The sequence below is a fragment of the Heloderma suspectum genome, chromosome 1 (genome assembly GCF_057233095.1).
Source record: "Heloderma suspectum isolate Gila_16-S chromosome 1, 16-S_ref, whole genome shotgun sequence".
Taxonomy (NCBI): domain Eukaryota; kingdom Metazoa; phylum Chordata; class Lepidosauria; order Squamata; family Helodermatidae; genus Heloderma; species Heloderma suspectum.
In genome coordinates, this window is record NC_139458.1 from 123,570,636 (window position 1) to 123,597,032 (window position 26,397).

The 26,397-nt window shown below is 44.9% G+C and overlaps 1 protein-coding gene across 1 annotated transcript in view; it reads left to right on the forward strand.

Annotated features, from left to right (window-relative positions):
* The window catches only part of TRPM5 (transient receptor potential cation channel subfamily M member 5), a 68,386-nt gene that overhangs the window by 36,427 nt on the left and 5,562 nt on the right, over positions 1 to 26,397 (forward strand). The window contains exons 12-21 of the mRNA XM_084855742.1: positions 655 to 800; positions 2,943 to 3,055; positions 7,005 to 7,100; positions 11,531 to 11,789; positions 12,897 to 13,015; positions 13,783 to 13,915; positions 16,037 to 16,211; positions 17,247 to 17,412; positions 20,675 to 20,853; positions 22,244 to 22,376. Coding sequence (XP_084711868.1) covers positions 655 to 800; positions 2,943 to 3,055; positions 7,005 to 7,100; positions 11,531 to 11,789; positions 12,897 to 13,015; positions 13,783 to 13,915; positions 16,037 to 16,211; positions 17,247 to 17,412; positions 20,675 to 20,853; positions 22,244 to 22,376 — 1,519 coding nt within the window. The remainder of the gene's footprint in view (positions 1 to 654; positions 801 to 2,942; positions 3,056 to 7,004; positions 7,101 to 11,530; positions 11,790 to 12,896; positions 13,016 to 13,782; positions 13,916 to 16,036; positions 16,212 to 17,246; positions 17,413 to 20,674; positions 20,854 to 22,243; positions 22,377 to 26,397) is intronic.

Below are 26,397 nucleotides of genomic sequence, written 5' to 3' on the forward strand. Positions count from 1 at the left end.
CTACCTCCACCCCCATCACTAGATGACCTTTGAGGTTCTTTCCAACTCTACGATTCTAACAGGTTTTCAGTGTAACTCTTTTTCTCTAAAGGAAAATACAACAAAACTAAACTATTCTACTACGTATGTTCATAAAAGTAATAAATAATAATAAATATGTAAAATGTTACGAGTGTACAATAATTCACATAAGTAAAACCTGCACTCTTTGAGTATCAGAAGTCACTTTTGATGGCCTTAATTTTTTGTCAGCAATCCTCAGTATGAGAATGGGTGATCTTGCAGGGAAGCCATAAAGGGAGCAATCCTATGCATGTTTAGACAGAAAAAGTCCTACAACTTCCAGCATTCCCTAGTCATCTGGCTGTGGCATGCTGGGATAGGACTTTTTTTCTGTCTAAACATGCCTAGGATTGCTCCCAAAGTAGTTAATAGCTTCAGGCTTCTAATACATCTCTGTATCTTCTAGCCAAAGCAGAACTGAATTATATTTATAAATATGCAAGAAAAAAAAATAGGAAAGGACATGAAGGGATTCTCTCATCCTGTCTGGATAAACATCTCTACTCAAAACACAAACACATGAATGCAACCAGTTCTCACTGTGCATCATTCTGTTTCCCTTGATTTGCACACCTGCTTCTTCCTTGGCAGAACTGTTCAGTGAATGCTACCACAATAGTGAAGACCGAGCTTTTGCCCTGCTGGTGAGGAGAAACCGGTACTGGAGCAAAACTACTTGTCTCCACTTGGCCACAGAAGCAGATACCAAGTCTTTCTTTGCACATGATGGGGTGCAGGTGAGTAAAATTCAGGGGCGTTTCTCTTTGGAAGATATTACAAATGCTCATTTATTTTTTGAGAATAAAGGGGATGAGAATATCGTCCTCTGAGTAAACAGACCCAGAAGTTAGAGTGGCCCAATTACATTTTCAAATCCTAGGGGCAAACTGGAATTCAGGTTTTGGAAATAAAGGACAGTGATTATATTCTGTGGCAGTGAGCACATAAATGATATCAATGTCATTATGATATCTTCTTTAAAAACAACACGCTGTGATATCAAGGAATCAAAAGCAATTAATAACTTACTGGGAGAAAAGAATATCAGTGGAGTAGTGCTCCGATAGAGTAATAAACACAGCTAATACCGTGTTTCAGCAGCATAGGAAGGATGACATATTGGCCTTCTGTGTTGGGCAAAAAACAAAACTAGTGCACCTGAGCTATTTTTTTTAGGGAAGATTGCCGTTCCCAGCTCTGGTGATTGGTGCACCACTGAATTTCTGGCTCTGCTTTTCTGCTCACACGTTAACAGAGTTAAGAACACTGCCCAGGTTGTGCTTTGTCAACAAATGCCGTAAGTCAGTGATAGGCCATGTGCAGCCCATAGGCACCAATGTGCTCCCAGACCCTTTCCGTGGTGCCCACTGAGACACTCTATTCCTCCCAATTTTTATTTTAAAATATTTTTTATATTTCCTTATGGGCAGCTGGGATTGCTTCAAAGTGAAGCGGGAGCCTCTAGCTGCTGCCATCTTAATTTCCCATGAGGGCCTCTGGGCAGATTACTTGTCCTTTGTGACTAGCCATGCCTAGCCATGGTGGCCATTTTACGGCTGTGCCCAGGATAGTTTCTCAAATTTTCAGATGTGTCCACAGGCCTAAAGATTTGCCTACCCCTGCCAGAAGTAATCAAGGTATTATTCTATAGGATGGTATCCAATTACCCCTCCAACTGATGAAATGGCTTCTGTCGGTGAAACAGACAGGGAGCAATTCTTTCTCCCTGCACACCCTCAAAATCTGCACCAGAAGCTTGGAGGATCCTCTGGAGCAGTTTGGGTTGGTGAGAAGGCTGCAGAGCGAGGAGAAGAGGGAAAGTTCCACTACATGAGTGGAAGCCCCCTTGCATGACATTAGATTTCACCCATAATTTTCCAGCCCACAAAAAGTTCTTGTGATAGTTAAACAATAAATTAAAGCAAATATAAAATACAGTGTAAAAAACAAATAAAACCAAGTAGAGCAAGGGTCTCCATTTTTTGGATCGGTGGGCACTTCTGGCATTTGAGAGAGTATCATGGGCACTCTCACAAAATGGATGCCACAGGGATGGCTTGCTCTTTCATAAAATGGCTGCCATGGTGGGCATGGCCTGTCAAAAAACATTCATTTTCCAAACAGCAAACTGATGAGACTAAAAGAAAACTTAACTTGCTCAAGAACGTAAGAACAAGGCAGAGGTGCGGTCTGAGCTCTAAAATCACTGTTTTGAACCCAACTAAAAGTGGTGCTGGAGGGCGACCCTTCATTTTGCAACATGTCAGCCTCCCAGGTAAAAATAATTAATTTTTAAAACCTTAAGAAACAAAATAAAAATCAAGTGGGGCAGGTAGCTTGGAGGATGCCAAGAGAGGCACTACGTTGGAGACCCCATAAGCAGGGTTTTTACAATTTACATAACTATAGTTACAAAACAACAAGCAAACATGTTAATCAAATAACCTAAGAGCGACAACAGCCTAATCATAATGCCTTCCTAAACAGAAAAACATTTGCTACCGGCCTAAATGAACTCAGTAAACTGGCCGGATAGACCACTCTATGCAGAGAGTTCCATGGGAAGATGCCACCACAGAGAAGACCGTGCTCATCATTTCTATATGACTCTGCTCCAAAAGTGCTAGCACCTAGACCCTAGCCTTTTCTGAAGATCTTAAAGCCTGTGTTGGGGTAAACATACAGGCTAAAATAAAATATAGAGACAGTGGAGTTACACACATCATATTGATCCCTTGTATGGCTCTTTCAGCTCTTTACTCGCAATTTGCTTTTGGGTTTCTCTTTCTTTTGTAAGTTTTCATAAAACAGAATAATGTTTTCTTGTATGCGTTGACTCATATCATAACAACTTTGTATCTTCGTCCCCTAAATTCCAGGCTTTTCTGACAAAAATTTGGTGGGGTGATATGGCAACATCCACCCCGATCTTGAAGCTAATCTGTGGTTTCGGGTGCCCTCTCCTGATCTATACGAATTTGATATCATTCAGGTATGAACCACAGAGTCCAGAGAGTGTAAAAAAACTTGGGGAAAGAAAGATACTGGAAAATATTTTATATCTGATAACAAGTATTGATATGGTGTTACAATACTTTCCTTCCATTTTCTGAAAGCACTTTAAGGTAAAATGCAATGAAAAAAATATAGAAAACCAGGGTTGCTCATTTACATGTGCAGACACAGGCACAGGAAATAAAATAGAATGATTTCTAATATTTGCGCTATCTATTGTGGAGCTTTAGCCCTGCCAAACCTGGGTTAGGATCACTAATGCTGCCCTTGCTTCTAACAGAGACTAGAGATGTCGACGAAGTTTGCCATCGGTGCTGGCTCCAGGTTTTTGAGGGCCCTTGGGCAAGAGCTGATTAGGTGTAGTGGCTAGACTGCTGGACTAGGAGTTGGGAGACCCGGGTTCTAGTCCACACTCAGCCATGAAGCTCACTGGGTGATTTTGAGCCAGTCACAGACTCTCAGCCCAACCTACCTCACAGAGTTGTTGTTGTGAGGATAAAATGGAGATGAGGAAGATTATGTACGCTGCCTTGGGTTCCTTAAGGAGGAAAAAAGGCGGGATATAAATGTAATTAAAAATAATAATAATAATAAATAAATGGGCCCCTCCCTCAGCGAGTCTCCCTTCCTCACCACCACGGCCACCAGCTGCACTTGCTCCTCCTCCTCTCTCTCATCATTGCTCCCACTTGCTTGCTTGACAGGCAGAGGGCCAGTGCACAAGTAGGCGGCGGCATCTCCTGCTCCTCTTTCTCATGACCACTATTGTCCAGGCCAGAGCGAGAGGCCAGTGAGCAGGCAGGCTGCAGTGGGAGCAGGAGGAGCAAGTCCAGGGGGAGCTTTTGTCAGTTGGGCCTGCTGGGGCATGGGCCCTCAGCAGGTGCCCGACCATGCCAGCCCGTGGCCCCGGCCCGCTTGCCATTGTTGGGCCCAAATATGAGCTTTGGGGGCTCATAATGCTGGCCCCCAAATTCTTCAGGCTGGAGAAAACTTCCCAGGTTACCCCCATCCCCAAATGTCAGGCGTCACCCACCATCCATCCATCCTGGTGATACCCAGAACCCCCCTTCCCTTGAAACAAGTATTTACATGACCAAGGCAGCAACGGCAATGCTTTGACCCTGGGCAGAGGCAAGGAAGGAGGCCAGTAGCTCCTGGGAAAAAGACAGTTCCGAAAGGCCACTGGAGCCTTTCATCCTGGTGCACTGCGAGTACGTCAGGCATTGGAGAAAGGAGGAGGAGAGACCTCCCCCCTTTCCTGTCTGTGCATCCAGAGCTCTACTATTGCTGCCTTGGCTGGATCAGAGTTGTTTAAAGGAAAGGGGAGGGGTTTGGGGGGAATCAGGGGGTGGGAGGGGTGTTGGGACTAGGGGGCTTAATTTTGATTGACTTAGAAATAAGCAAAGCTGTTTCCCCTTTTGGGGGGTGGGCGAGGGGAGGCAGCTCAGTTTATTTCCAAACCAATCCAGTGCAGTCACATCACAGTCTCTACCATCATGACAGGCAGAAATTTAGCTAATGGATCTCTTTCTGGCAAAGAGGTGCAATCATGGGGTAAATTGCACCAGTTTTGTTTCTGGTCATCACGCTACTCTTTCCTCCTCTGCTAGGAAAAAGAAAGGTATCAGCTCTCATCATATGTCAGAGCCACAGTTACGATGCCCAAAGGAAGGAGGATGAGGAGGGTTCAACACATAAAGCTCCTACCATGGGGATGGTGAATCTCAGGCCCTCCAGATGTTGCTGGACCACAACTCCCATATCCATCATCACTGGCTGTGCTGGCTGGGGCTGATGGAAGCTGGAGTCTGACAGAAGCTGGAGTCTGACAGCATCTGGACAGCCACAGGTTCCCCATCCCCAGCCTAATAGTTCTTAAGTGCTGTTCAGATGTTCGCAGATGCAGATCATCCCTGCTCCCAGCCTCGTAGACACGATACAAAGGAACAAGGGATACAGAACGAAGGGGAAAGCAAGCACTGGAGCAGCCACAGTTTCATTGGCCGATGGACGTGGCAAGACTGGTCTTCCCCTTCCCAGGATGTTCTCCTTGCGAGGCTGGGGGTGCAGCCTCCCACTGGCCCTAGGTGTCCTTGACAGACGGTTTCTGCAGATCCTTCCGCTACCTGTCTCTATTTTTCACTCTCAACAGCACACAGTGTGCCAGACCAGACATTATCTCATTCATTTCTGCACTCTCATCCATCGGTTCCTGGTCTTGTCTGTGTGTCTGCCTGTCCCTTTGTTGTAAACATTTCGAGCCTCTTTCAGTCTGACCCACAAACCACTTAAGCCAGCCTTCCCCAACTGGGGGCTGTCCAGAGATGTTGGACTACAGCTCTTTTTACAATCCCCTTTCCTTTGTTAGTCTGGAATGTGCCAGCTGAGGAACACACTGCCCGAAGTGTCATTTTTTTCTGCCTACCATGGCGACCCATCTAGAAGGCCGTGGATGCAAAGGGGAAATCCATTAATCCCACCAAAATACCCATTAATCTCACGAAGAGCCACAGCCAGACATCTTTCTATCCAAGTGCAAACAGCAGGACATTCTCATTATACGATCCCATCTGATGAAGTCGGCTTTCATCCACAGCCACTTGCTGTGCCAAAAACCGTTTGTTGTTCTCTCAGCTCCAGTGCTTATGTGGGAACTCTGATGCACACAGAAGTGTCTCAGGGGAAGGGAAGAGGGGAGCCTTTGATCATATGGAAGCACCACATTGGGAATGGAGTCTGTACAGTTCTTCGATTATGGGAATCTCAGCTCTCAAGTTCACTGCTGGGAAAGTCCATCTATACGTCTAGTCAAACTTCCTGATTCACTGCCTGCATGCACTGGTGAGGGTGGAGGGGCTCCATGAAGCACAATGACCTAAGTCAGCCTCACCCAACCTGGTGCTGTCCAGATGTATTGGACAATGACTCCCATCTCCCCCAGCCAGCAGTACCCATGCTGGCTAGGGGTGATGGGAGGTGTTGTCCAATACATCTGGACAGCACCAGGTTGGGGGAGGCTGACTTAAGTCAAAGAATTTAGAGGCAAGGCAATACAGTTACTGAAACTAGAATGGCTTAACTGGAGTTCTATCTGGAATATTCGTTCATTCATTCATTCCCTCACAACATTTAAATACTGCTCCACATCTAGACGGATTCCAGAGCGGTAGACAATAAAAGATACAAAGGTAAGATAAAAGAATAAAACTCCCTGTTAATTTTTTTAAAACAAAATTCTGATAAAAACCATGGCTGGTCAGTCAAGGAAAGCTTCCTGAAATAAATATGTTTTCAGGAGGTGCTGAAAACAACACAGTTGTTGGCACCTGCCTGACTTCCAGAGGCAGGGAGTTCCACAGGAAGGGGGCCACCACACTGAAGGCTCTTTGGTGGGTGGACTCCAGTCGAGCCATAGGTCCATGTGGAACCACCAGGGATGTGCCCTCTGATGACTTCAGTGACCGGGCAGGTTGATAAGGGAGAGCAGGTGCTCCCTCACCTATTCTGGTCCCAAGTTGTTTAGGGCTTTGTACACTAGTACCAAAACCTTAAACTTGGCCCGGTAGCGAATAGGCAGCCAGTGCGGTTCCCTCAGCAAAGGAGTTGCATGCTGAAAAGGGGCAGCTCCCGATAACAGCCGAGCTGCTGCATTCTGCGCTAGCTCCAGCTTCCGGACCAGGATTATGGTGAAGAAGACCTCCCATGTCTGTGTAGGTTCAGTTTGCTTACCTATTAACAAGATCAGACATATGCTCCTGCTCCCACCCTCCATGTGTTTGAAGAATATGTGAGGATGACCTATGATACGTTATTAGGTTGGCTGTATAAATCTCACCTCCGCACTGAAAATCTCACCCCTGCCTCAGCAGTGGAAGCACCCCCCCGCCCGCTTTCCAATATTTTTCAGTAAATCTATTTCTTTGCAGTGAGGAAACACAATCGATTCAGGAGCCAGAATCATTTAAAGACCGTGACAGCCTGGATACTGAAAAGACATTGCTTTTTCCCAAGGAAGTGGAGAGGTAAGGCTTTACAAGTTAATGTAATCTGGAAGCTTTAGAGCAGAGGAACAAAAGAAGACACTTCTTGGATATTAATAGCCAGTTGGGAAAAACTGAGGTCCATAAGGCTGCTGGCTGGGAGATTGTGCATAGTCTTTCTATCCTTGTGGAGTACCCAGTAGTAAGATCAATGCAGTTTTTACTGAGGAAAATGGTGTATAGAATATCAATAGAAGACTGAATTTTTAAAGAATGGACAGCCTCACTTGGTGCTCAGTCCTGTCTAGGTTTAACAGGGATGGCCATCTTTTCTCACTTGCGCAGTTCCATGCTGAAGTCAAGGAGTGAACCAACAATCCCATAACGTTTCTTAAACTGTGCCCCATAGAAAGCTTGTTGCCCCACTCCCCCACCCATGGGAAAGGACAAGTGGCCTTTGGGTTGGGTTGCTTATTGTTACTTGAGTTATGCCGTTTTCATTTTTTTTTTTTAATGGTGCGTGGTAGCCAGTTGCAACAGTTTTTAGAAGAACCATGCTTTGAGGACTTGCAAGCCACACCACTAGCCTGAATCTGTGGGAGTAGAACATGATTGCAATGAGATGATGAATGTGATTCTAGGGACCACCCAAAGGAGACTGCAAGAGATTACAGCTCAGGAGCAAGGGGGTGCTCTCTGCAAACAGAACAGACTGAGACGGCAACACAATTCTACTGATACCCAGTTCTAAAGCAGCTGTCTCTAGGAATGTTCTAAAAACATGAATGATTCATCTAACAGCCGCTGTGATCCTGCAACCCTCAGCACAGACTGAGAAACTGCCTTGCGGGTTTTAAAAAGATGAATTAAGCACAAATTACTGTGGGGTAGTAGAAGCTTGGTTTTACAACTGGAAAAGTGGGATATAGTGGACATTTGAGGTCCCCAATATCACTGGCTATGTGCATGTGTATATGAAAGTCTACCTGCCTGAGCAAATGTTTGGGAGAGGGGAGGGAGAGGCAGCCTTCTGGCAGACATCAGCGGCTCACTGGCGGTGTTGCTTCCTCTTCCTCCAATATCGGAAAGCTTGGGGAGGGGGCTATGGGGGCTTCCCAGGATATGTGTCTTTGGAATTTAATTATGTGTTGTTGTTGAAGAAGAAGAAATTGGTTTGCAAAGATCTTGTGGAGTGTTTAGAAAACGAGAAGCAGCCCCCAGGCAGCGCTGTCCTCAAAACAGAATGGGGACTGAGGGCCAAAACAGACTGTACCTTTAAATGTGGGTCTAGCAGCTATGCTTTTTTGTCCTGATGTTTACTTTGGAATAGGCCCAGGGCCATGATCCAGATCAGGACCCTAGCATTGGGGGGCGGAGCTTTGATGATTCAGATTGGGGCTCCTGCACCTACTCTAAAGTAAAAATGAAAAGAAGACATTGCAATCCGAGGCATACTCTTTGCAAGTGAATCCCACTGAAATCAGTGGGATTTACAGCCAGGCTAAGACCCAACTGCTGGACTCCACTCTGAAGCATGATGCTAAATAGTGATTACTTTGGTTAGAATTCTTACATTCCCTGTGCATCAGTTAAATTTCTTTCTCATAAATAATCAGGACTATAGCCATCCTCTTGGAGGGTGTTTCCACCAGTGTTTTACTCTGAGCCGGCTGCATGTTGAGGTCGTTAGGAATACATGACATCGTGGCCATCCAGCAGCCACCCCAGAGCTTATCAGGGAAAAACTGGTTTTCCTGAGACTGCCTGAAGTCCAATTCTTTTCCTAAAGTCGGGTTCCCCTCTGTATAGTTGCTGTGTGTCCCAACCCCCGCATTTACCTCAGCTATGCTAGCCCTGCCCAGGGGTGTGCCTTTCACCATGACCTCAGTCAAGGGGTGTCTCCTGTGTGTTTCCCATCACTGCAGAAACCAATTAGTGTCTCCTCAGAAATAATTCCCATTGTGCTGAATGAGGCTTGCCCTCCGAATGCCCACATCAGAACTTACAGAGATCCCCCTCAATTGACATGGCACAGTTTAAAGCCCAATTCCCTAAGTGCGGAAAAGATCTCGAGGCTTTGATTCTCCTTAGTTTGGTTTATTGCCTTAGGAAGTAACTACTTCGACCCTTTGTTATAGAGATCCTGTGGGTTCAAATGGGGGCTGGTTTCCTGTCTTTGTGTTCTCCCCCCGCCTTTCCCAGCACAAGCATGTGTGTGTCTACTCGGAAGTAACTCCCATTGTGCTCAGTGAGGCTTGCTCCTGAAATGCAGGTGCATCTGGACTTTCAGGGGAAAGCAGAAAGTGGGGGAGAGGGGGAAGCCTCCCTTGTTGCTTGAGTAGCCTCTGCCAGTCTGATGACGTTCACTTCCAGTGCCCCCACCCCACCCAGAAGTACGTTTCTGTCAGTGACTTAGAATGGTGCCGTGCACTCCTTTGTGGAGCCCTGCTCGGAGCCATGCTGATTCCATGAAAAATGGCATTCCTCCGTTTTCTTCACCCTTCTGTTGTCATGGAAACATGTCCTTAGAAAGCCAGGTGGTGTCATTCATATGTGTAGACACAGAAGGTTGTTTTTATTTTAAGTATGCTGAGAATTCAAGATCGGGGGTGGGGGGCTGCATAGCCAGCCTGCTTTTTATTCCCTTTTCTTTCTCTCCACATGCTTCCATGGTGTATTTTAATAAAGAACCTCTCCTGCTCACCTTTGCTTCTCTCTGACAGTCCTGCAGTGAAATCATAATTGCGGGTTTACCATATTAGTTTGTTGCTGTAAGAATGGCTGTGATGATGACATCAATCCAGGGTTATGATGACTTCACTGCAGACTCGAGCAGAGCGGGCTCAGAGGAAGCGGCCTTTTTAGAACAACTATAATTAATATTTAACCAGAGTGCCAGGGGAAATTAAAACGGCGCAAGGAGTCCATTGTCTTGAAGTTCATTTGGAAGCTTTCTTTGTGTACGTGTCCCTCACTGTAGAATGCACTCTTAATGTCAAAGAATAATAATGCAAAAGGGCTGACAGCACTGTGAGTCTACAGATGGGCAATAGAGCTGTAGGATAACCAGGGAAGGATGCAGCAGAAACCTTACGCTAGATGGTTTTAACAAAAACATGTTACCTGCCAAGAGATTATTTACAGTAAATATCACTAAGGCTACAATCCTATGGTCTGTGGGAGGGTGTCCCAGGGGCCATAGGATAGTTGGGATCTCCCCTGTTGAGGGTGGAGAGAGAGGTCCACCTTTGGAGTGGGAAATCCCACCTTGGTTGCCCCCTCCCAGCCTACACAGAACCTTTGTGGACCTTGTGACTCCAGTATCAGTACTACCCCAGTACAATCCTATACATGTTTACTCAGAAGTAAGCCCCATTGCATTCAATGGGACACATCCTCAGGAAAGTGTTATAGGATTGCAGTTTAAATTGCTTTATGGGTATGGGGCAAATTTTTAGCTTACCAAGTCAGCTGAAGCTTTTGTTAAACAAACGGTTCACAAAACAATGTTCATTATCATAAAGCAATTGTAATAATCCTTTGCAGCACAGTGGCTGAGATGCAGTTTGAGTGTAAACACTGTGATTAATTAAACTTCATTGTGAGGAGAGTGAGGAGAATGTGACGTAACCATTACGAGTGATCAGTTATAGCGGAGAGATTCCCACTCATGTGGATCCATTGTGATGCTGTGTATTACTCTTGATAGGTGGATCACATGAACTCATCCCTGAAATAATATGAAGTTGTGTTGGTATGATTACCTCTTCAGGAAAAAAAGTTGGTGTACATTGAAGTGTTCTAACTACCAGTGAAGTCAGTGGGAACTATGGAGTTCATTTCAATGAACTCAGGATTTCATTAGCTTGTTTTCCTAGAATAGCCTTCCCTAATCTGGGGCCTTCCAGATGTGTCAGACTCCAACTCCCATCATTCCCAGCCTGCATGCTGAATGGGAATGATCGGAGTTGGAGTCCAAGAGATTCAGAAGGCATCAGGTTGGGGAAGGCTGTCCTAGAAGTTGTATTGAATATTATTCTGCTTTGGTAAGGCAGATAATAAAATTAAAGTTACCTATTAATCCTCTTCACCGATGCAATGAATATGAACTTGAGCACGCTCCAGGAGAGAGCGCAGGACAGGAAGACCTGGCGTGCGATGGTCCATGGGGTCACGAAGAGTCGGACGACTGAACAACAACAACAACAAATTAATCTTGATTGAAGTTATGGAGCTGTAGAAGAAATTTAAAAAGGCACACCATCTGAATAGCTAAACTTCAGTAACTTAATTTTTAGTGAAGGATTTGGGAGAAGAGAATTATCAGCACCTGCGTGGACAGGAAACGAGGCTCTGTTTGAAGGCAATCACTTTGTTCGCCTATATGCATCTTACAATCAAGCTGTAAAATTACTTGGCAGACCACTGTTGAGAAAAGCAAACCCTTCCCTCCTTTTATTTTTCTTTTGCAGGGGAGATGCCAAATTAGAAACAGAACTTTCTCCTGAAAATGTAGCATATGCAACATTTGTGTTTACACGATGGAAGAAATTCTGGACAGCTCCAGTCACAGTGTTTATGGGGAATGTTATCATGTACTTTGCTTTTCTGTTTCTGTTTGCCTGTGTCCTTTTAGTATATTTTAAACCACCCCCGCCTGAAGGCCCATCCATCCAGGAGATTGTACTTTACTTTTGGGTTTTTACATTGGTCTTGGAAGAAATCCGACAGGTCAGTAACCTATTATGCAGCTCTCAGCTACTCTGCCAAATCTAACAGCTTAGCTTAGATCTTTTTTGGGCAATACAAATTGCAGGGGCAGAGGGCCCAATTCAGATTGGGACAGCACCCAGGTGTGAAGGGTTAATTCCCCCCCACCATATGCTAGATTGGGGTCCCCAAGGTTCTGGCCTTGAGTAACTGTACTCAAGGCCAGAACTACACAGGTAAGGTAATATGTAGTTTGGCCCTCACTGGAATATCAACATTTAGGAGGTAGAAAACTGGGGGCAGCTGAGAAGACAGCATTCAGTGATTTTACAACTTTTCTTTCCCCTTCCCTTTCAAGTGGATTTGTGCTCCTCCACAGCACACAACTGCAGCTCCGCAGGAGCCTTCAGCCACAACCAATATTCTAATGGCCGATTTACATGACCGTATTGGCACAGTAGAAGCAGAACTGGGTTTAGGATCAGTTTCCATGAACGCATCAGTCGCAGGGGAATGCTTAGCTGAACCCATGCAGAGTTTCAAAGGCAACAGCCAGTGACACTGTGAGAACATAGGATGTGGCTTATACTGAGCCAGATCCTTGGACCATCTATCCCAGTACTGTTGAAATACTGACTGGCAGTGATGGCTGTCCAGAGTTTCAGGCAGGGGATTTTTTTGCCCTACCTGGAGATGCCAGGGATAGAACCTGGGATGTTCTGCATGCAAAGCAAGTACTTTACTACTGAGCTATGGTCCCAGCATGGATGAAGTGCAGCTTTGATTGGTTCTTGACATGCTACCACAAATGTTGGTTCTGAAGCATTTGCCCTAGTATATCAAAAACTGATCCAGGCTGAATACAATATGTGGTGGCAAGACACACACAGCTATCTCAACACGGGTCATCAATGCCCATTTGATCAAGCAAGCATCTTCTAGGCATTGATGCCCATTAAAGAAGTATCTTTAGCTATTCAGCTATGCAGAGGCCTAGAGAAAAGCTGATCTTGCTTGACACAACACAATAGTATTCCCGTTGCATTTCTAATTCAAATTACTTTGTGAATGTTACGTTAATGATGTGACATAGAAGTGCATCCCACAGCAATTATTGTTAACTTACAGAGTTTTTTCACTGATGAAGATATGAATTTAATGAAAAAATTCAAACTGTATGTAGAAGACAACTGGAACAAGTGTGATATGGTGGCCATCTTCTTGTTTATCATTGGAGTCACTTGCAGGTTTGTTATTTAAAGACTTTTTTCTTTTCTTTTTTACTATGATGCCACAAGTAGTATATGGGGAGATAATTTTGTAATAAGAAAAGATCTAAAGAGGTAGAAAAATGGCCAGGGATGTAAGACCTCCAGTATAAAAGTAAAGGCTGAAAAGAGAAACATTTCAGACCTTGCATGGCTTTGAAACAGTTAATAGGGCAGAACTGTTTATCTTTCATATAATAAAAGAATTGGAGGGCTGCTGAAGAAATGCAGTCAGTCCAAATCATAGAACAGGATAGTTGTGATGGCCAATAGTATACCTATTTATGTAAAAAAAGAAAAGAAAAAAAGGATGTAAACAAGTGGTGGGTGACAGGGATACCATTCTTCAGGGTATTGTTAATATGAACCCGCATCCACCAACTGATAGTATTTGATGGATATTTATTTGTTCCAGTTTCTGGAATTTGGGGAGGTTGTCAATACCAATAAGAAAATTCAATAAAATCCATATACAAAATACTACTTAAAATCCCAACATTCAGTATCAGAATTAAAGAAATGCAGTTGAGGGTAATTAAAAACAGTGAGGTTTGTTCCATAGTTTTAAAGGATGTATAGTGTGAATTCTAAGAAACGGAAGTCCAGTTGCACGTAGGATCCCAATAGTAGGTATTCTAGCCTCACCCAGACTCTACTTTGAATTAGTATACATGACCACATAAGTGATAGATCATCGTCTGAGTGGGGGTCAACTCATATTTTCTTATTGTTTCTTTTTGCCTTAGAATGTTTAATTCAACTTTTTATGATGGCCGTACAATACTAGCTATTGATTTTATGGTGTTCACTCTCAGACTGATTCATATCTTTGCCATTCATAAGCAACTGGGCCCAAAGATTATCATCGTGGAGAGAATGGTAAGTATACAAGAGACACGAAAACAAATTGAGTTGGATCCAGACTTAATCATACTTAGAGTAAAACCATTGAAACCAGTGGAACTTGAGTTGATCATGACTGACTTAAGCCCCATTGATTTCAATGGGACTGTTAATTATGATTAAGTCTGGATCCATCCCATTATGTATTACAACCTTCTTAACCTAGTACTCTCTAGATGTTTTGGAGTACAACTCCCAGCATTCCTGACCATTGGCTACACTAGCTGGGGCTGATGGGAGCTGAAATTCAAAACATTTGGAGGGCACCTGGTTGATGAAAGCTGATGCAGTACAGAGAACCTTTGAAGATGTTTGAAGCAGCTTCTGTGGTTTCTGACATACTGGAAACACAAAGAAAAAAAGTGGGGGAAGCCCCCTGACTTCCTTCATGTGGATAGCAGCAGCAATAGGAGGTCCCCCTGCAAAGGCTTCATGGAGTTAAGCTCCATCAGTAATATATCTTAGACAACATTGACTGGGTTCAGATGATCAGTGGAGGAAAAGAAGCCAGCATGGGTTCTTTCCCTGATCCCACTCATGCCACTTGTATGCCTGTCATCTCCTTAATTACCCTTGCCACGGCGCAGGTTGCTGTGTCATCCCAACCTGGTGAGGTGCGTGGCAGGGTTGGCTTCTAAACCACCCTGTACCCCTACAAGAAGCCATGGGCTGTGGGGTGGTTTGCAAGCCACCCCCGCTGTGTACCTCACTGGGTTCAGATAACATGGCATGTGCAGGGCAGGGAAAAGGAGCCACTGTGGCTTCTTTTCCCCACTGATCATCCAAATCTGGCTGTTGTGTTAAGCCCCTCTCTGAGTGGGAGGGATGTAAATTGCTAAGGGCTCTTGCATTCTTGCAGCTGGTGTGTGTGTACTGATTGTGGTGACATGATAGCGAGTGAATCACACTCTGCTCATTCTCAAAGGCACATTGTGCATGATTATTGTTTTGCTTGTTCCAAGGCTAAACCCTGGTATTGAAAACAAATTTCAGGCTCCAATGAAACTCTGACTCTTAACTCTCCAGATGTTTCCTCCATATGTTGAAGCATTATGGAATCATGAAGACAAAGCAGCATAGCAAAAGAGCTCTCTCTATAACAGGGGTGCTGAACCTTAGGCCTGCAGGCCAAATGCAGCCCACCTGGGGGCCAAATGCAGCCCACCTGGGGGCCAAATGCAGCCCACCTGGGGGCCAAATGCAGCCCACCTGGGGGCCAAATGCAGCCCCTCAGGGTTCCCCAGATGGCCATGCCCCCTTTCCCAGGCCTGATAACCTTCCCCAGGCCTGATAACCTTCCCCCACACCATCAATTGCTTGGTGGCTTCCTGACTTTTATGCAGTTTTTTTCCCCATCCTAAAAGATTGAAATGCCTCTCCTAAGGCTTAGTTACTCGCGGAAAGAGCGTTATGCTAAGATGTGCTGGTATTTTTGGTATTTGCTTTTTCCTTTGGTCCTGCCCACCAACTGGAATATGGCCACTGAGAGCTTCTCCAAAATTGAATTTGGCCCTGGGTCTGAAAGAGGTACCCCACCCCTGCTGCTCTATGATTTGAAAGCTTCCCTCCACCTGCATTTAAACTATCAAGCCTCATGGTGGATGAGGACATGATGGAAGGATTCCTGAAGTATTGGTGAGGAAGGGTAGCGGGGCAGAGAGGGCATTAGCTTTTATGGTGGTGCTGGGGCACAAAGGTCTTGTAGCTACTTCATGAGCCTCTATATTTTCCTTTCACCACTGCCTCATCCATCTTTTCCCCACCCTCAGACAAGGATGGCTTCATCTATGTCCTGCATAGTAGCTCACAAAGTACATTATAGGAAAATGTCCTAATAACATGAACTGGATTTTAACATGAACAGGCATAGAAGCAGGGTTGAGCTATGTCCTACAGTTTCATTGACATGTCCCATATGGCATCATTATGGCATATATGTAGCACAACATGGGCCTTCCAGCAAGCCTGGGCCATAATTCAGTGGGGTGGGGGAGAGAGAAAGGGTCTTTGAGGACTGCAAAATCCCTGAATCATTCCCTTTGGATCTTCCTAATGTATGTATTGGTCTCAGACTTCCGTTTTGCATTTCTTTTACAGATGAAGGATGTCTTCTTCTTCCTCTTCTTCCTGAGTGTGTGGCTCATTGCCTACGGTGTGACCACACAAGCCTTGCTCCATCCTAAGGACAAACGAGTGGAGTGGATCTTCAGAAGGGTGCTCTATCGTCCCTATCTTCAAATATTTGGACAGATTCCATTAGATGAAATAGATTGTAAGTTCAATTAATGAAAGACCTGTTAGTGCTATCTGCTTATGCTTGGACGACAGGACAAAGCAACTAAAGTGCAACCTGCCGGGGACGGCTTCCCCAGAATGAGAATTGCCCCCAAGCATTGCTGTACTCTCCTCACTCTTGCCTAAGTGGGGCTTGCGCGAAAAAAATAAATAACCCTCCATGCGTAGCGTCTTGAGTCAATTATATTTCAGTACTTGCACAGCGCTCCTGGGGCAGTATCCAGTGCCACTGTTTCTATTGTGCCAGCAGGGCGCCCTGCTGGTGCTTCCTACAGCAGCCCAAGAAATTAGGCTCATGGGCCAAATCTGCCTCACCAGGAGTCCGAATCTGGCTCTCTGAGGTTCCTCAGATGGCCTCACCGCCCTTTCCTCCAACCACTGATCGTTTGGTGGTTGCTTGGCTTTTGTGCAGTTTCCACCCGCATTCCAAAAGGTTGAAATGCCCCTCCTAAGGCTTAGTTACTGGCAGTCAGAGCTTTAAGTATTTTTTTTGGCCCCACCCCTTTTGACTTTGGTCCCACCCACCACTGTAGTGCAGCCCCCAAGAGCTTCTCCAAAATGGAATTCGGCCCTCAGGCTGAAAGAGGTTCTGCACCCTTGCTGTGACCAGTGGAGGCTGGTGGCTCCGATGTCAGTGGGGTGGTGAATCTGCTCTGGGTTTCAGTCACAACTCTAAAGGAGCTATCTAAGGTGCTCCTTTAGAGCTATCCAAGCTGGAAGAAGCGTGGATGGCTCCTTTAAGGTTCTGACTGAAACCCAGAGCAGATTCACCACCCCACTGACATCGGAGCCACTAGCCTCCACTGGCTGTAGTAGAAACATTTGTCCCTTTTGGAAGCGACCAATTCGTAAGCCTCTTCATTACAGGTACTTCTGTTCAGCTTCTGGCTAAATCAAGTGCAACAGAGTCCTTTGGTAAACTTGTAGAGAAACTCTTTTTTTTTAAATCAGATCACTCTGAATCCTTCGTATAGTTTCAAATAATTGCTTTGTTTTTTCTTTGCTACTACAGCATCTCGGATGAATTCTGGAAACTGCACACCCAGCCTAGTGGAGAGCCAGATGGAAAATGTATCCTGCCCTAATGTCTATGCTAACTGGCTTGTCATACTTCTCTTGGTTGTTTTCCTGCTGGTTACAAATGTGCTGCTGATGAATCTCTTGATTGCCATGTTCAGGCAAGTATTACTTCAGGGATTATAAAAGGAGGGAAGGCAAAGAAATGGAAGGGACCTGCTGCTACACAACCATCACTGGTAAAATAGATGAAGTATAACAGCACAAGCAGGGATGCTCCTTGATGGTTACCTTCCTTTTGCATTTAACAGGTGCAGTCTTAAAGGCTTGCCTTGCCTATGCCCAAGTGAAATATAGAGCAATAAATATATTAAGTACACACAGTGCAATCCTATACAGGTCTATGTGGAAGTAAGCCCCATCGAGTTCAATGGGGCTTACTCCCAGGTTAGTCATGTAGAACTGCAGCTTTAATAGTGCTTAATATAGATGTGAAGGATTGTTGGTCCCACTCCAACAACCCTGCAAAGTAGGTTAGGCCCAACTTGGCCACAGGTTTCCCCAAAGTTGACCCAGTAGTTTCCCCAAAGTTGACCCTTCCCAAGCCAATAGGCACTGTATTTAGCACTGAAGTTATGCAGGACACACTACACCAACTGGAAGTTGGATAAAAGTTTATTAGGGGAAAGGAACAAAGAGGAAGGAATGGGGAGAGGTGGTAGGTTGTACAGGAAATTACAAGCAAGGTACAATACTCCAAGCAAAACCAGAAACACCAAACACCAAGGCACACACTCCCAAGAGCAAAACAACAAAGCTAGCTAGTCTATCCTATACATACCAAAGTATGGGCCTCCCAGGATAGCCATCGACCAGCAGCACATCCTACTACCGCAAGGGCCAAGAAGAGAAAGCCGCCCCTTCCTTAGCCCTCTTTTTATTGCCCAGCCCTAGCAACTCTGGGCAGATTTGAAGCACCCAATCCAAGCCCAGTCCCATAACACCCCACTCCACCCCCCAAGGAGGCTGAATCTTCCCATCAGGCACAGCTGTTATCATTCTCCCAATTAGCCGGAGCAGAGCATGGCCTTGCGCTGCAGGGCTGAGAAATGGCCAAAAAACAATCAACCTCCAGGTGGCTACTTCGTACGTGACTACCCAAGTGGCCCTCATGGCTCCTGCTTCTACTATCGCACTCTTGACAATAGATATTCCTAAATATTGATTTCATTGGAGCTTAGGCACTAGGGATGGGGGAGAAATCCTCCATGGACCCCAGTGAGGCTGGATACAAAAGAATCCGACCCCCCAGAGTCCGTGGAGGATTGGAAGACTTACCTCCACCTCCTGGAGAAATCCTTGCCGGCCGGATCCTCCCTGCCGGCCAGCTCCAGAGTGCCAGTGATACGGCCACCATTGCCATATTGCTGGCTGGGCGGATTGACTGTGGCCGCAAATGGTGTCTGGGATGCCATTTGTGGCTGTAAAGGCCTTAGTTTAAGGTAAATGCAGCCGTAAATGCAGACGCCATTTGCGGCTGCAGTCAATTCTCCTAGCCAGCCAGCAATGCGGCAATGGTAGCTATATCGCTGGCACTTTGGAGCTGGCCGGCGGCTCCACGGACTTGCTGCGGAGCGGAGCCAGCCGGTGAGGATTCCGGGGGGGAGGGACGGATCGCCTCCCCCCCGCACACCCCCGCAGATGCCCGGTAAGGGGGTTTCGCACATCCCTATTAGGCACACCCAACTTCTCAGCAGAAGAACTGCTGATACAATCAGTGTGCTTCTCAAACCATATAAAATAGAATAGCTGCATTTCTGCTGACTTTTTCCAGACTGAGCTGAAAATGATAACTGCTCTCTCTGACCAGAGCCAGAAAATCATGAAGAAAGCACTCTGTTCATTTCCACTACAGAATTCAGTTCAATGTACATAAAATTTAGGGTGGTGGTGGTGGTAGTGGGGAGCTTAAGACAGAAGCTCACCTGTTGCTAAGTGTATATCAGCCTTTCCCAACCTCATGCCCTCCAGATGTGTTGGACTACAGCTCTCATCATTGGCCATGCTGGATGGGGATAATGGGAGTTGTAATGCAGCACCACTGGAGGGTATCAGGTTGGAGAAGCCTGGTGTATGTAAAGAGCCTAATACTATAGAGACCATGATGGATAACCCTCAACACTATCAGACTATAAGGATTTGATAATATGTTCATATTCTTAATAAGGCTGCAGATACCTTAACCCAGCTCATTTGTGCATGTGGTCAGCACATTTAGTAGTGCTCCCCTTGGAGATTATTTATTAATTTAACATTGGGCTAAATCCAACATAAGTCCTACTTAGAGTAGACCCATTGAAATGAATGCAACTTAAGTTAGTCCTGACTAACTTAAATCCTTTTCATTTCGATGGGTCTACTCTAAGTAGGATTTACGTTGGATTTAACCCATTATACCCCTTTGAAGTTAACAGGCCAGTGCCATTGCATAATGTGAGTTTCTGGACTTTTGCCTTGGTTTGGTGTACCTTTATCAAGCATACTTAACCATCTTGCGTACTTTCTAACATCCAGTGAAAGCACCCACCTGTGCCTGGCTGACCCATTTCAGAGGAGGGTTACGTGCCCACAGGCATACATACCCTGTCAGCTTGGTTCAAGTGAGTAGGTTGCTTTCAGGTCAGCCAGAGGCAGCATATTACCTCTGGCTGACCTTGAAGCATTACATTCCAGATGGAGCTTGACTTGCTAGGAAGCAGTGTGCTTCTATGACCCACACCTTCAGTACTGGGTAGTGTACTAAGGAAGTGAAAGAAATTTAAAGCCTTGCCTATTGTCAAACCTAACAAAAAGCGACGCAAACTTGGGTTAATGTAATCTGTAGATGTTTAAAGTAATTGTTCTCAGCTGGCAAATGGGTATGTCAAATGTAGGCACTTACATTTCGATACACACCACTAAATAAAGTCACAAAATAATAGTGCTGGAAATATAGAAAGAGCTGATGAACAAATTATCTGTATTGGGAAATATTCCTCAGTTGCTTCTGACTACATGATGGAAGAACAACCAGAAAATGGTGAGATTGGACAGAGGCAAGACCACGTGAAACCATGACCCAAAGTACATCTATGAAAGACGGCATCATGAAGTTCTTACACCCTTGTGTTGTGCTCCAAAGCAGTATCTTGATAGCAACTTTGACCAAACTGTCCTTATCAAATCAAAGAAGGTGTCACATTCCACACAGAATGTAACTCATTTTGTCTTCATCAGAATGCAAAATTGTTTGCTGGCAAAGTTAGCTGCCCTTATGTCTTGGTTGAAAAAATGTTGGCACCCTCTTTAATTAGAGAAACATTAAGTACTTTGTGTATTTGAAAAACTAAGAGAGATGTTGATGTGATGCTTCTTCCTTTTAAGTTACACTTTTCAGGTTGTTCAGGGAAATGCAGACATCTTCTGGAAGTTCCAGCGTTACAACCTGATTGTCGAATACCACGGTCGCCCTGCATTTGCCCCTCCTTTTATCATTATTGACCACATTAAACTGTTTCTTAGACGAGTCTTTAAGAAGACAGAGCCCAAAAAAGAGCATCTGGGTAAGCTGTAAGCACAGAGGTGTTCAGAACAATCTGATGGCTGATTTTCAACTGCACGTGTCAACTGTCTCCATTGGAAAGTAGTGCTTTTGAGGTGATGGGAAATTATATGAAAAATCTGAATAAAGCTAAAAACAATTTTGTGCAATAGTAATTGAAAGCTCTTTCTAAATATGTAATTGTGAGCTACTACTGTTTTTAAAGTCCTAGATTATGGAAGGAGATAGCAGTGTGAATAGGAGATTAACTATAATCATTCTAAAATAATAGTATTGCTAACATTTCGGTTCAGGTATTAAGGAGAGGGGGATTGATATGCTTTTTTGGAGTGTTTGCATTCTGCATGATTACCAACAGTGCAACCCTATACATGTCTACTCAGAATTGCAGCTTTAGAAACATAATGCTGACAACAGAATCTATTTGATTTCTAGAAGCTGTTTCCAGTGTAGCTTGCAGAATAAATGATGAAGATCTAAACTTACAATGATGCATCCCTCTTCTAAAGACTATTTCTCTTCTGTCTGATTCTGATGCAGTGCCAGATTAGAAATGTAACTGGTTACTTTAAATCATTATATGAAATGTGTGTACATTAGAGTTGTGAGAGAGCACATAGATTGGAAATTATTGTTGCCCACAAATTCTGCAACGTATGGATGCTGACTTGTGTGTGGAAGCCACTTTCACACACAAATCAGCTGAACCACAAATGTGAAGAGTTGCTGGGGGCAGGGGGGGGGCATTTCCAGCGCCTGGGATGCAAGTGCGGTGCTCCTGCATTCATCACCTGACAAAGCACCTTAATGTCTCGTAGAAGAGAGCACCTTGCAAGAGACAACAAGAATAAGGAAGACACTGGACTTAGTTCACGTGCCCCCTCCCCATCCTAACAGATTATTGGGAACATCACAAGCTGTCCAGTGGAGGCTGGTGGCTCCAATGTCAGTGGGGTAGTGAATCTGCTCTGGGTTTCAGTCAGAACTCGACAGCACCTTGGAGCTATCCAAGGTGCTTCACATGAGCGCCAGCCAGCCTGGCCAATGGTCAGGAATGTTGGGAGATGTATTTCAAGATATCTGGAGGGCACCAGATTGGGGAAGGATGTATTCACTGCACAGATAACGTGTGTGTGTGTGTGTGTGTGCACACGCGTGCAGGGGAGGGAGGGACGGAGAGAGGGAGCTCCATATATGGTAAAATGGGCACACCTCTTTCTGACATATTCAGGGTTCCCTAGATCATGGCCTAGAAATTAAACTAGATAAAAACGATGATTTATTGCATGACAAACCTGATTTACTAGGTTCTGATCTTCCTTTCTTCTTCTTCCACACACCCATTGGCAAATATTTAATCACGTGGTGCCTTTTCATTTCTTCTACTGTAGAAAGAGATCTGCCAGAAGGTCTAGATCAAAAAATCATAACCTGGGAGGTGCTACAAAAGGAAAACTACATGGCAAATCTGGAAATCAAGAAAAAGGAAAGCAATGAAGAAAGGCTAAAGAAAATGTCAGACAAGTAAATATCTGTGCTTCAAGGCTTCTAAACCAGTAGTTTGATGCTCATCGAGGGCCAAACTAGATGTGTGCATGTTTGTTAAACACGTGCAGGCCAGTTTGGTTACAAGAGAGGGCCGTGGTTTAGATTACATTTTAGAATGGAATGTGGCAGGGATGGGAGTGAGCCCTGCACCCTTTCCCACCTTACTTCTCCATGCTCCACTGTTTGAAGCTGTTTTCCCACAGCTTGGCTCCAGTACCAGAGGTGCCCACAGCCCCTGCGTTTTGTTTTGTCTAAAGAGTTTTTAAGGACCCACACCTGCTTTATAGCCAAACAGGTGCATGCATGTTTACTGAACACCCACAGGTCTGAGATGCAAGAGTGGATCAGCAGATCCTCCCCTAAGCTAAATGGACAACTAAGGGTGCAATCCTCTGCATGTTTAGACAGGAAAGAGTCCTGCAGCTCCCAGCATTCCCCAGCCAGCACGGGGACTTTTTCTGTATAAACCTGCATAGGATTGTGCCCTAAACATGCATAGCATTGTGCTCTAAAGCACTCAGAATTAGACCTGCCTTGTTGTGGTGAAGGGGCTTGCGTAACTCAGTGAAGCCATAAGCTATGCCATGCAGGGCCACCCAAGACAGACAGGCCATGGTGGAGAGTTCTGACAAAATGTGGTCCACTGGAGAAGGAAATGGCAACCCACTCCAGTATTCTTGCCAAGAAAACCCCATGGAACATATCACAAGGCTAAAAGATATGACGCTGGAAGATGAGACCCTCAGGTCGGAAGGTGTCCAATATACTACTGGGGAAGAGCAGAGGGAATTTCCAAGTAGGGCCAGAAAGAGTGAAGCGGCTGGGCCAAAGCCGAAAGGACACTCAGCTGTGGATGTGTCTGGTGGTGAAAAGAAAGTCCAATGCTGTAAAGAACAATATTGTTTAGGAACCTGGAATGTAAGATCAATGAATCAAGGTAAGCTGGAGGTGGTCAAACATGAGATGGCAAGATTGAACATCGACATCTTGGGAATCAGCGAACTAAAATGGACAAGCATGGGCGAATTTAATTCAGGTGACCATTATATCTACTACTGTGGGCAAGAATCCCATAGAAGAAATGGAGTAGCACTCATAGTCAACAAAAGGGTGGGAAAAGCAGTACTGGGGTACAATCTCAAAAACGATAGAATGATCTCAGCACGAATCCAAGGCAAACCATTCAACATCACAGTAATTCAAATCTTTCCCCAAGCAAAGATGCCAAAGAAGCTGAGGATGATCGGTTTTATGAAGACCTACAACACCTTCTAGAACTAACACCAAAAAAAGATGTCCTCTTCATCATAGGGGATTGGAATGCTAAAGTAGGAAGTCAAGAAATAACCAGGATAACAGGCAAGCATGGTCATGGTGTACAAAATGAAGCAGGACAAAGGCTAATAAGAGTTTTGCCAAGATAACATGCTGATCACAGCAAACGCTCTTTTCCAACAGCACAAGAGGCGACTCTACACATGGACATCACCAGATGGTCAATATCGAAATCAGATTGATTATGTACTTTGCAGCCCTGGAGCTGACTGTGGCTCAGATCATGAGCTTCTTATTGCAAAATTTCGGCTTAAATTGAAGAACGTAGGGAAAACCACTAAACCATTCAGGTATGACCTAAATCATATCCCTTATGAATACACAGTGGAGGTGAGGAATAGATTTCAGGGATTAGACTTGATAGACAGAGTGCCTGAGGAACTATGGACGGAGGTCCATAACATTGTTCAGGAGGCAGCAACTCAATCCATCCCAAAGAAAAAGAAATGCAAGAAAGCAAAGGGGCTGTCTGATGAGGCTTTACAAGTAGCTGAGGAAAGAAGGGAAGCGAAAAGCAAGGGAGAAAGGGGAAGATATATCCAACTGAATGCAGAGTTCTAGAGAATAGCAAGGAGAGACAAGAAGGCCTTCTTAAATGAACAATGCAAAGAAATCGAAGAAAACAATAGAATGGGAAAGACTAGAGATCTCTTCAAGAAAATCAGAGATCTCAAGGGAACGTTTTGTGCAAAGACAGGCATGATAAAGGACAAAGAAGGCAGGGACCTAACAGAAGCAGATGAGAGTAAGAAGAGGTGGAAAGAATACACAGAAGAACTATACAGGAAAGATCCTAATGTCCCTGATAGCCATGATTGTGCGTTACTGAACTTGAGCCGAACATCCTAGAAAGTGAAGTCAAGTGGGCCTTAGGAAGCATTACTAACAACAAAGCTAGCGGAGATGACAGTCTTCCAGCTGAGCTATTTAAGATCCTAAAAGATGATGCTGTTCAAGTGCTGCACTCAATATGCCAACAAATTTGGAACACTCAACAGTGGCCACAAGACTGGAAAAGGTCAGTTTACATTTCAATCCCAAAGAAGGGCAATGCCAAAGAGTGTTCAAACTACCGTTCACTTGCGCTCATTTCACATGCCAGCAAGGTTATGCTCAAAATCCTACAAGCTAGGCTTCAGCAGTATGTGAACCGAGAACTACCGGAAGTACAAGCTGGGTTTCGAAGAGGCAGAGGAACTAGAGATCAAATCGCCAACATTCGCTGGATCATGGAGAAAGCAAGAGAATTCCAGAAAAGCATCTATTTCTGCTTCATTGACTACACTAAAGCCTTTGATTGTGTGGATCACAACAAACTGTGGCAAATTCTGAAAGTGATGGGAGTACCAGACCACCTTACCTGTCTCCTGAGAAACCTGTACGAGGGCCAAGAAGCAACAGTAAGAACCGGACATGGAACAACCGATTGGTTCCAAACTGGGAAAGGAGTACAACAAGGCTGCATATTGTCACCCTGCTTATTTAATTTATATGCAGAGTACGTAATGAGAAACGCCGGGTTGGATGAATCACAGGTCGGAATTAAGATTGCCGGGAGAATTATCAACAACCTCCGATATGCAGACAATACCACCCTAATGGCAGAAAGCGAAGAGAATCTAAAGAGCCTGTTGTTGAGAGTGAAAGTGGAGAGTGCAAAAGCTGGTTTGAAACTCAACATTAAAAAAACTAAGAACATGGCATCTGGCCCCATCACTTCCTGGCATATAGAAGGGGAAGAAATGGAAGCAGTGACAGATTTTATTTTCTTGGGCTCCAAGATCACCGCAGACAGTGACTGTAGCCATGAAATTAAAAGACGCTTGCTCCTTGGGGGGAAAGCTGTGGCAAACCTAGACAGCATAGTAAGAAGCAGAGACATCACCTTGCCGACAAAGGTTCGTATAATCAAAGCTATGGTTTTCCCAGTAGCAACGTATGGCTGTGAGAGTTGGACTATAAGGAAGGCTGAGCGCCGAAGAATCGATGCTTTTGAACTGTGGTGCTGGAGAAGACTCTTACGAGTGCCCTGGACTGCAAGGAGGTCAAATCAGTCAATCCTACAGGAAATCAACCCTGACAGCTCATTGGGAGGACAGATACTGAAGCTGAAGCTCAAATATTTTGGCCACCTAATGTGAAGAGAAAACTCCCTGGAAAAAACCCTGATGCTGGGAAAGATTGAAGGCAAAAGGAGAAGGGGACGGCAGAGGATGAGATGGCTAGATAGTATCACCGATGCAATGAATATGGACTTGAGCACACTCCGGGAGAGAGCGCAGGACAGGAAGGCCTGGCGTGCTATGGTCCATGGGGTCACAAAGAGTTGGACACGACTGAACGACTGAACAACAACAACAATCCTTTGGAAAACAGACTTTGCATGAGGAATATAGGTGACACAGCATGGATCCCTAGTGGCTTGGGCCCTGTTCAGACACCCAGTGGCCCCCATAGGATCATCCAAGGGAGCACAAGAAGATCACTGGTGGATTTACAACCTGGCAGGCAGGGGCACTTGTTCCTCGGCCTTAAAAGATTTGGGGCCCGGGCCCAGAGGACACAAATCTGCATAAAGTTAACACAGGTGAAGTTATCTCTATATATGCTTGTTTAGAAACAATTGGTATAATTTATTTAAATTTCACAGAAGGCAAAGCCA